Below are 11583 nucleotides of genomic sequence, written 5' to 3'. Positions count from 1 at the left end.
CTTAAATTAATTTTACAGAACTGAAATTATTTTTGCTGAACTGAAATTATTTTTACTAATTTTCTTTTATAATTCTTCTTTAAGAAAACTGAATTTTACTGAACTGAATTTTACTGAACTGAACTTATTTTTGCTTAACTGAAATTATTTTTACTGAACTGAAATTAATTTTAATTGAACTGAACTTATTTGTACTGAACATAAATTATTTTTACTTAATATTATTTTCTTAAGGTGAAGAGAACAGGTACTTTTGGCGGGAAATTATTTAATAATATATTGACAAGTGTGTCTTTAGATTCGCTTTTAGTAGTATTTAATTGATTTGTGCTGAATAATGCTAACATGTCAGCAATTGAAGAATCCTAGTCTAACTAGATTACAATTTTTTCTTACAGCTCCATCCAAAATGTAAATATGGAAAAAATTAGAGAATCCTATATTTGTTAAGACACAAACTCTAAGACGGTAAGGATATCCAACTTCTAGTTTTGCCACTAGAATAAATCCCTATATAAATGCACAAAGTGAACTCATTAAATCCATATTATTATCATTCAACGTAGATTATAAAAAATTAGAGAGCACTTGCAAAAATCATATTGTAAAAATTTTATAGAAGTCCCAGAGAGCACGTACTTGCAAAAATCATATTGTAAAACATCACAATTAATATAATCATGGAGGGAGTAAAGAAAAACGAAAACACTAGCTTTGACATAGAAAGTGGAGGAGAAAAGAACCAAAATATGATGGTTGAAAGCATTATTAACATCGGAGAAAAGAACGAAAACGTCGGAGTTGATAATAATGCTAACAACGGGCTTCCGGTAACCTCGAACGACCGAAAGGGGAAGTGGTGGTATGCTGCCATTCACAATGTTACTGCCATGGTGGGTGCGGGTATTCTCGGTTTACCGTATGCTATGTCTCAACTTGGATGGTATGATATGTCTTTCCTCTTCCATGCATGTTTAATTTTATTAATGTATTATTTTATAAAATTCTAATTTTGATAATATATAGGATGTACTTGTATGTAACAATACGTATTCTGATGATTATAAACAAGTGATTAAAAAAGTTTAGTTTTATTAATTAATTTCAACCAAGAAAGCAAAAGTAGAGACCACAATTTTTTGTATATATATTGAACTAATTTTGTTCTAAGCTTAAGAGTTTAACTTTTAAAGTTGATAATGTGTTATTGACAGTGATGATTTGTATCATACAGACACAGTATTCTACTTTCAATATGAAAATCAGATAATGCATATCAATCAGAATTATTGTTATTGAATTTTTTTTAAGGAGCAATGATTTTGGAAATTTTATGTTAATTTTTTTTTTTTTTTTTTTTTTTTTTGAAAAAAACATAAATAAATAAAGTGTGAAGATATGTGAGTACGTCTACAATTCTATACGAATTCAATACGGTATACTGTATGATATTAGCAACCTTGTGATTTTGGATATTAATTGATCCGCTTTTGTTCTCGACAAATTAAAAATTATTATAAAGTAGTAATATAACTAAATTGTATGTTATTATATTATACAGAGTAATTTGATTTTATTATACTAAAAAAAATATTAGGCTAATATATTAGTTTGCATAATAATAAAACAAATGACATTGATTGAATGTTTGTATTTCAGGGGTCCTGGTGTGACAATATTAGTATTGTCATGGATAGTTACATTATACACACTCTGGCAAATGGTGGAAATGCATGAAATTGTGCCCGGGAAGAGATTTGATAGATATTATGAATTGGGACAACATGCTTTTGGAGAAAAATTTGGGTTATGGTTTATAGTCCCACAACAAATCATGGTTCAAGTTGGTTGCGATATCGTGTATATGATAACTGGAGGGACTTCCCTTATGAAAGTTTACAACATTCTAGTACCAAATGGAACCCCTATTAAGCGAACGTATTTTATCATGTTCTATGCTTTAATCCAGTTTTTTCTATCTAACTTACCAAATTTTAACTCAATCACCGGAATCTCATTCATTGCGGCAATTATGTCTCTTAGGTGAGTTTTCACTCCTTTAATTGCATAAATTGTGACTTGAGTTATATATCATTTTGAATTTTTAATGGACAAATTTAAAATTTAACTATAATCAGATATTAATGGATTTCAACTTATCAATTGAATTGAATTTAATATGTTGGACCCTAGAATTTTCAATTTATAGCTAGTTACAATGTCCATGTTTATTTTAATCCTTTAATTTATTAAAGATTATTTAACATGTTTTACGTTGGATATTGACTTAGAAATTATTTTCATTAAATTCAGCTATTCTGCCATCGCTTGGATAGCTTCATCTATAAAAGGAGTGCAATTGGATACAAGTTATGCAAGTAGATATAGCACTGATGCAGGTCAGATCTTTGGGTTTTTGAGTGGATTGGGAACAATTGCATTTGCCTTTTCTGGACACAATGTTGTTTTGGAGATACAAGCTACACTTCCTTCTACTCCAGAAAAGCCTTCCAAATTATCAATGTGGAAAGGTTCATTAGCTGCCTACATAATGGTAATGCTATGTTATTTTCCGGTGGCCTTTGTTGGCTATCTTGTATTTGGAAGAGTGGTTGAAGACAACATAATGGTCTCACTCGATAAACCTGATTGGCTCATTGCTATTGCCAATATCTTTGTTATTATACACGTTATTGGGAGTTATCAGGTATTTCAAAACTTAAATTACTTTATTATAATAATGTTTTTCAAATCCTTCATCAAAAGAACTAATAAATTTTGTTATTAGGTTTATGCAATGCCAATGTTCGACATGCTCGAATCTTTTCTATCGCTAAAAATGAAATGCAAACCTAGTAAGATGCTTTGCCTAGTAACCCGTTCTACTTATGTGGGTAAGTTATTTTTGAGGATTTTTTGTTGTGTTATTTTCCTTTCATATATATGTATTTTATCAAGTATGTAATGTTTGTAAAAATTAAAATCACCAAATAATTATAAATCATATTTGAAAAAAATCAACTTTTATACTAGTATTAATTGTCAACTATTAAGATGGAATATGTTTTTTTTTTTTTAAGGAAAGATGGAATGTGTTTACATTATAGTTCATTGGAGTACAATAATAATAATAATAATAATAATAATAATAATAAATTTACTTTTTGCAGGGATTACTATGTTTGTGGGAATAGCATTTCCATTTTTTGGTTCTCTTCTTAGCGTTTTAGGAGGAATTGCATTTGCACCTACTTCCTACTATGTAAGTTTCTATTTTCACAGTTTTCATCATTTCATATATTGTCATGTATTAATTTGTCTAATATTATATTTTACTAATACATTGTATATGTCTTACAGTTACCTTGCATAATGTGGTTGATAATTTGCAAACCCAAAAGATACAGCTTATCTTGGTTTTGCAATTGGGTGAGTTTTTAATTTCAAATTTCACTAAATTTATAATTTTGTTTACTTTCTCTTCCTATTTTTATACAAGTACTTATTATAATTTTTTTATATTACAGTTCTGCATTATATTTGGCGCATCACTGACGATCTTAGCCCCCATTGGAGCTATAAGAGATATTATAATGCAAGCTGGATCATATAAATTTTTTTCTTGATCAATTCCAGATTTTAGTTAGGAATAATAGGATGTTAAAAAATTTCAAACCCACCAATTTTTTAGGGGATTATCTGTGTTTAGAATATATTGATATGTTAGTATGTTACTCTATTTTGTAATATGTGTATTGTGTTCGATAAAAAATTAATGAATGATAATTCATTTCAGAATTTTTTATTCTCCATTTTTTTAATTTCAGATTTTTTTATTCACTTTTTTCCAAAATTATTTATTCACCATCAAATAATCTTGTTTTTATTATATCTCTACTATTATAAATTTTTATTTATTGTATAAAAATAGTTGAAATTAAAAGATCTCATTCCCATATTATTAAACTAATAAATCCCACATATTCAAAAAAAAATTTGATTAACCTTGTTAAAAATGTGTGTAAAGGCAAGTGAAATTTTTATTTACGGACAAAAGCAGAACTAACAACATACCAAATATTGAGTTATTAGATTTATTCAGCTTAGATAACCTTGCCTTTTTAAAAAAAAAAAAAAATTTTTATGTAGTAATTAAAAAATTGTTTCGGCCTCAAATTGTTAGGATGTAGGAAACTCCACACAAAATATTAGATAGAGGAGACACCTCAATAAACCTGTTTTAAATCAGAAAACTTTGAAAGTTAATTAATAAACACACGTCTTAGCACCGGCTAAAATCCATATATATATATATATATATATATATATATATATATATATATATATATATAAACTCAAAAATAGATTAATATTAAATGCGTGACATTTGAAACAACACCAACAAATAAGTAGATGCAGCAAGAAATAAGGATAAACAACGTCAACAATAATGGTGGTTAAATAATGGTGGTTAATATAATAGGGATTGGCTTTGGCTTCCGATAACGTCGAATTGGACGGCAAAATGGTCAATGCATGGTTCCTACACCCAAGTGTACCGAGCAAGGTACACCTTAAATAAAGGCGGAAAGTATATATTGTTCACACATAAAGAACATGGTGCTTTTAAATCTTTGAGATGGATTTTAAAGAACATATAATTAGAGTGAAAAGAACATATTGTTAAAAGGTAAAGAACGCGACCATTTTTAAACATAAGTTTTAAATAATTAAAGATAATTACAATTTTATCTTTTTAGCTTGCCTCTAATGATAAATCGTTTTTAGGAAATCTGTTTCTTATAATAACTTTCTTCTATAAATAAATCAAAATTTAAATTTTAAAATTCAAAAGTTTTATTTTCAAAATTTTGTCAAGCTAATCTTCATTACACAATACTATCGTTGTGCTGTTCTTTTTAGAATTTAACAATGTTCTTTATAAAAAAAAAGACGATGTACATTATATTTGTTTATAATATACAATTAATTATTAACGCTATGTTTGCAGCAAAAAAAATTATTAACGCTATGTTATTTCCATATGTTTATTACTCCCTCCGTTTCAGTTTGTTAGTCCCATATACTATTTTGGGCGTTTCAAAAAGACATACCCATATTAAATGTAGGAAATTTTGATTTTTACCACCTTACAATATCGACTTTGTTGAATTTACCACCTCCATAAAAAAAAAGATTTACTTTACCACCACATAAAAAATAAAAACATCACTTTTCCCACCTCCACCCTTACTCCGATCCGGTGACGGAAACCGCCAGTGGGGCCCAGTAACTGTCACTTCCCTCCAATTTATTTCAATTAAACACGATTTCCCTCTCTCTCTTACTTTTCTCACCTTCCATAATCAATTTCTCACCAAATTTCTCACTTCCTCATCAATTTCGACTCTCTCTCCTTTGATTTTTGCTGTTTCTCACTGTAACTACTTCTCTCTCCTTTGATTTTTCGCTTTCTCTCTGTAAAAACTGGAACCCTAATCTATTTTGGGTGGTTGAAATAGCGCTGGATCCACAAAATTGCTACACATCAGCTGTGCTTGTCATCTTCATCAGGTGGAGGGGACCAAAAGCTTGCTAATTGCTGACAGAATTGGAGATTCCTGACCACAAGAGGTACTTTAAACCCTTTTTTTTGTATATTTCGTTGGATTTGTGGTTGTTAGTTGGGGTAAATTATGTTTTTTTTGGGAGTATGTGAAATAAAGTATTATAAACCCTAATTATGCGAATCTTTGACTGAATTAGATTTTGCATGTGTTAATTAATTAGTTAATTAGAGTTATATGTACTTGTTTACTGTTAATTAAGTGCACAGTGAAAGTGAATTGCTTTTAGTTGCTGTAATTGGTGAATTAGGGTATTATTACTGAAATTGTTTATTGTTGTTTGTGCTTTTGTGGGAATTGTTACAGAATGGAGACTGTGAACTTAAAATTTACATTAGGTGGGGCCTTTATACCTTCTTTGGCTGGTAAAAATAGGAAGGTGTTAACTTGGGATGGTGGGTGGGTTTATTGGATGAGAAATGTGGATAAAAGAAAGATTGATGTTCATTTTTTGAGGCAAGCTGCTATACATGGATTTCTGTATGTGAATGTGAGGGTTCCTAGGGGGTTTAGTTGCTGGTATAAGCAAAAGGGGAAGTCTTGGGTGAATGGGAAAAGGGAGCTTGTTGATGGTTAGGTGCAAGGGTTTTTGGATTCTGTGAACAAAGAGGGGACATGTGAGTTGTATGTAACATGTCATCAGCCAATTGAGGGGACTGAGAAAACACCCTTCAAGTGTATAGATGGGAATGAGCTTACCCCTACAGAAAGGAAGAAATTGAAAAAGGAGTTGGGTGGGCCTAAGGTAATTGAAACCAGCCCAAAACCTAGTAAGCCCAATGTAGAAGAGCCCTTTAGGAGAAGCCCTAGGTTAAAGGGCATTGTGATACATGACAGAGAGGATGAGGAGAGGTTACCTAGGGTTGAGAAAGTGACTGCTACTACACAAAAGGGGAAGGGTAAGCTCACTGCTGCAGACAAGGGTAAGGCTAAGGTTGGGGATGATCCTGGTTTTCAGTCAACTGGTGAGTTAGTGAGAAAAATAAAGGAAAGAGTGAGGAGCTTGAGGAATGACACTGATGATTTTACTGATGAGGATGGTGAGACAGAGTCTTCTAGTTCAGATTTGAGTGATTTTGAGTTTGAATGTGAAGGTGAGGAGGATGCATACTCTGATGATGATGAGGAGTGGTTGAAGCAAAATTTGGAGCATATTAATAGTGAAGTGAAGGGAAGTTTGAGGGGAGTTGGTGAGGGAGGGGAGGACAGGGATGATGAGGATCAGGGCAATGGTGCTGAGGTTGAAAAAAATTTGAAAGCAATTGATGTGAGGGTTGAAGAGAAGCCAGATTGTGATTCTGATGAGCTCAGGAGTGTGGATGGTGATTCAGATGATGATCAACAAAGTGTGACTTGGTTTAACCCTGAGACAGACTTTGATAGGGCTATTAAGTTTGAGGTTGGACAAAGGTTTAGTGATGTGCAGACCTTGAGAAGAGCATTGAGGCAGCATGCAATTGAAAACAGGTATGAGTATTACCTGCTTCACAATGATTCAAAGAGGCTGACAGCATACTGTAGAAGAAAATGCAAGTGTGTGTATAACAAGAAGAGCTGTAGGTTAGTGCAGTGTACATGTGGTAAGGCTGTGAGGTGTAGGTTTAAGTTTTATGCAACTAGACTAGTCAAATCAGAGGCTTGGGTAATTAAGACTCTTAAGTTGAAGCATAGGTGTGTTAGGACTAAGATGAACAACAAGGTGACAACAGAGTTCCTAGCTGACAGATATTTGGAGGAGTTTAGGGGAAACCCCAGATGGAAGATCAGGCAGATTCAAGACAGGGCTTTGAATGACTTGGGGATCAAAATTACATACTCCAAGGCTTGGTTGGCCAGAAGCAGGGTAAAGCTGATAATATATGGGTCTTCTGCAGAACAATACTCAAGGGTATGGGACTATGGGAAGACCATTCTGAAATGGAACCCAGGGAGTGAGTGCAATGTTGTGGTGGATGATATTGGTCAAATTGAGAGGCCAATTTTTATGAGAATGTTTGTGTGCTTAGCTGCATTTAGGGATGGGTTCATTTCAGGTTGCAGACCAATTATTGGGGTGGATGGCTGCCATCTCAAAGGAGCTTATCTTGGACAGATATTGGTGGCAGTTGGTAAAGATGGCAACAATGCCATATTCCCTATAGCTTGGGCTACTGCAGAGATTGAGAACAAGGACAGCTGGTGCTGGTTTCTAGAGAGTTTGTTGAAGGCTCTAGCTGTGTTTGACCAAGGAGAAGGGTTGACTTTCATGTCTGACAGACAGAAAGTAAGTTATTTGTGTTTTTTTTTAATCTCAGTTTGCTTTTTTTTTTTTTTTTTTTTTTTGTAAGATACTAAACTGTTGCATTTGGCTTGTGTGTAGGGTCTGTTGGAAGCATTTGATGCTGTGGCCCCCAGAGCTGAGCTCAGATTCTGTGTGAGGCATATTTGGTCAAATTTTAAACTGAAGTTCCATGGTGCAACTTTCAAGGAATTGTTCTGGGCTGCTGCAAGGGCAAGCACTCTGGTATGCCCTTGAATTACTTATACTTGCATTTGATCTTGTGTTTGGCTGGGGTGGATGTCTTATATTCTGTATTTGAATGTATTATGAGCATGTATTATATTCTGTATGCATGTATTTTATAATGTATTATGTATGTATGTGTGGTTATTTTTATGGATATATGTCATTTATAAGCATGGGTGTCTATGGTATGTGTGTTGAATGTTTTCCATGTCTGCCTTGTTGTATCAGTTTGAGGTTGAGGTAGCTATGGAAAGCATCCATTTTTTGGATGAGGAAGCATACCAGTGGCTGTCAAACATTGACCCACAGCACTGGTCAAGGCATGCATTCTCTACCACCTGCAAGTCTAACATGTTGTTAAACAACATATGTGAGACATTTAATGCAGTGATTAGAGATGCCAGAGACAAGCCTATTCTAACTCAAATGGAATGGCTTAGAAGATATATGATGAAGAGGAGTAATGACAAGTGGGAGGCAGCAAGGTCTTGGAAAGGGTTACTCACTCCATTTGTCAACAAAGTGTTTGATGGTCTAGAGAAGTATGCCAGGACCTGTGAGGTTACAACTTCAAGGGATGACACATATGAATGTAAGTACAAGGATGATCAGTGCATTGTGGATCTACAAGAGAGAAAATGCACTTGTTTTAGGTGGGAATTGACTGGGATACCTTGTGTCCATGCATTTGCATGCATAATGGACAAAAGGGATGACCCTGAGATGTATGTGCTCCCCCATTACTATAGGGTGACATACTGGGCTGCATATGAGAACCCAATCCAGCCTATGTCTGGCCCTAGGCATTGGGAAAAGTTGTAGCTCAGACAGCCATTGCCACATGTGCTCAAAGTGCAACCAGGAAGACCCAAGGCAAAAAAGAGAAAGCTTGAACCAGGGGAGGGCACTTCTGCAGCACCTGAGGGGAAGAAGCCAAGGGTGAAGAAGCAATGCTCAAACTGTGGTGGTTTTGGTCATTATGCCAAAACATGCAAAGCTGAATCAGTACCAGAACAGCCCAACCCACCTGTAACAAACCCAAAGGGTGGTAGGCCACAGTTGCAGACTCCTTGGCTTAAGGAACTGAGGAAGAAAAGTGAAGAGAAAGCAGCAAGACAGGTATGTTTGTGGTTCCTTGCACTTTTGCTCTGTTCTGTTGTGAATTTTTTTGTTTGGTATTTGATTCTTGTCATTCTGTTATTACAGGCTGCACTGAAGTTGCCACAATATCAGCCTACAACAACAACAGCAACTAATACTCAGCCTGCAACAACTGCTGGGACAAGTAAGGCTGCAACTGTGAAAGCTGTGTCAAGCCAGCCTGCAAGAACATAGCCAAGTCAGCCTGTCACCACCAGAAGCAAGAAGAGCCTCAGCCAGCCCCCACCAGTGCAACCAGCTAGCCCTCCCAAGGTCAAAATACAGACCAGGTCCAAGCTTCATGTAATGAGAAGCAAGAAGGTGAAGGACCTGAATGCACTGTGAACTTAGTTGGTTCATGTAACCCAATATCTAGCCTTTTTTTTAAAAAACTCTTGTGTACAGTTTCTAATGTATTTGCTAGTACAACAATCATTTTGCACCATGGTGCCTTAACTAACTTTTGAGTCAGCCAATGTAAAACATTTGAATGCATTGTGTTGCAAGTACTAATATGAAATTTTATATGTTTGTAGCAAAAGTTTTTTTTTTCATTGATTTTAGTCAAAAGTAGTACAACTAATGTCATCCCAACTATCACTCATAACAATTTCACAAAAGACAACTTAAGTTGGGGTCATTCACCAACAAACAAAAAAAAAAAAACCAAAAAAAACAAATAACATAAAAAAAACCAACCTAAGTTGGGATTAATTTTGGATTTTAATCAATCCAAACTGAACCTAAGATCTAAAATACATTGCCAACACCAAACCAAAACAACAAAACACAACAGCAGCTTGTAGAGTCATCATTTTCTTTGATGTTGCGTTGCTGCCATTCACCTCCTTGCTCATCTTCTTCCTGTCAGAACTAAGTGCTTTGCATTTCATCTTCAAGCTGTCAATCTCATTCAGCAAGCATCTCCTCTGTCCACTAACATCATCAACTTCCCTCTTCAAGTCAGTCAGCTCTCCCTTCAGCAGCTTCTTGTCCAGCAACAAGTTGTTAATCACCTATGTTTGCCAAGGTGTCCCATCTGGTTGATCAACCCACTCAAAAGCTTTGCAGCCCCTTGTTTCAGTCACAGGATCATAGAATTTGCAGGTCCTAAACTTCCTTCCAGGGTTCTCCCTAGTCCAAGCAGTAAGCCTAGCCATTGGAACTCCACATTGGCATCTTTTCTCTTTTGAGGGTGAATAGCTTAATGAAGACATTACTTGCTGACATTTGTGGATAAAAGGAAGGAAATTAATTGTATTTCAACAACAATCACCATTATCTAACCCTAATTGCAGTACCCAATTAAGAAATCAAAAAACCCCAAATTAATTTCATGTTGCATGAACCCTAATTTTTTACATCAAATTGGGGTTGAATTGATATAACAATGCGTTTTATTTCAATTACTCTAACAAAATGCATCAAAATCGCACAAAGATTATCAAAATCGCACAAAAATTTGCAAAAAAAATCAACATAATTAACGACAATTGCTTACCTAGTTGATGTTTGATCTCCAAGGGTTCAACTGATTGCTACACAATTTGATGGTTTGGGATTGTTAAGATTGCCCAGAAATACTGATTTGTGAACAAAAACGCAAAAGAATCACCCCAAATTTGAAGAAATTGGTGAAGAAATGAAGACCTAGGTTTAAATAGACGCCAAATCGAGACAAATTAGGGGTAAATTCAAAAAGTAGCCGTTATGGTGGGTCCCATAAGCGTTTTCCGTCACCTGAGCTCAGACAAGGTGGGAAAAGTGATGTTTTTTTTTATGTGGTGGTAAAGTAAATCTTTTTTTTATGGAGGTGGTAAATACAACAAATTCGATATTGTAAGGTGGTAAAAATTAAAATTTCCTTAAATGTATTCCACTTTTAACTTAGTTTTTATTTCCTATTTTATACATATTAAATTCTGATTATTTAAATTAATTTATTGTGCATTGATGACATGACTCAAAGTATAGAAATTATTCCCTAGAATTATGCAATTATAGTTCACGGTTTCCTAAAAATATCAAAAAATTTTAAATAAGACAAAACTATTTATGAATTGTTTTTGACTTTTATGTTAGATTCCAAATATTTTTCTTTTCTTGTTTTTTGTAATTGATTCCATATGGGACTATCATATTGAAACGGAGGAAGTAATATGTATTTTCTAGATCTTTTAATAAACTATTTTAAATGTCCATGTTCTTTGATGGTAAGTTTAATGTACTTTCATAGTAACATAACATTCATTGTTTATTGTGAAATGTTCTTTGAATTTTATTTTCGAATCATGATAGGTAAATATAAAT

At 33.8% G+C, this 11583-nt stretch overlaps 1 protein-coding gene across 1 annotated transcript; it reads left to right on the top strand.

Annotated features, from left to right (window-relative positions):
- Window positions 1-845: 845 nt before the first annotated feature.
- Window positions 846-3626, top strand: LOC145598418 (lysine histidine transporter 2-like). The gene is made up of 7 exons (XM_081654769.1): window positions 846-943; window positions 1660-2043; window positions 2314-2707; window positions 2789-2894; window positions 3171-3262; window positions 3361-3429; window positions 3528-3626. The coding sequence occupies exons 1-7, from the start codon at window positions 891-893 to the stop codon at window positions 3624-3626; spliced, it is 1197 nt and encodes a 398-aa protein (XP_081510895.1). The 5' UTR covers window positions 846-890.
- Window positions 3627-11583: the final 7957 nt, after the last annotated feature.

The sequence above is a fragment of the Chenopodium album genome, chromosome 20 (genome assembly GCF_948465745.1).
Source record: "Chenopodium album chromosome 20, dcCheAlbu1.1, whole genome shotgun sequence".
Taxonomy (NCBI): Eukaryota; Viridiplantae; Streptophyta; class Magnoliopsida; order Caryophyllales; family Amaranthaceae; genus Chenopodium; species Chenopodium album.
Note: the sequence above shows the minus strand (reverse complement) of the source record. Positions and strands in the feature narration are given on the sequence as shown.

Bases quoted from the DNA above. Each gene is read 5' to 3' on its own strand.
- LOC145598418 (XM_081654769.1), top strand. From the start codon at position 891: ATGGTGGGTGCGGGTATTCTCGGTTTACCGTATGCTATGTCTCAACTT. The intron at 944-1,659 runs GTATGATATGTC...TTTGTATTTCAG, and splicing joins GCTATGTCTCAACTTGGATG to GGGTCCTGGTGTGACAATAT. The intron at 2,044-2,313 runs GTGAGTTTTCAC...CATTAAATTCAG, and splicing joins GCGGCAATTATGTCTCTTAG to CTATTCTGCCATCGCTTGGA.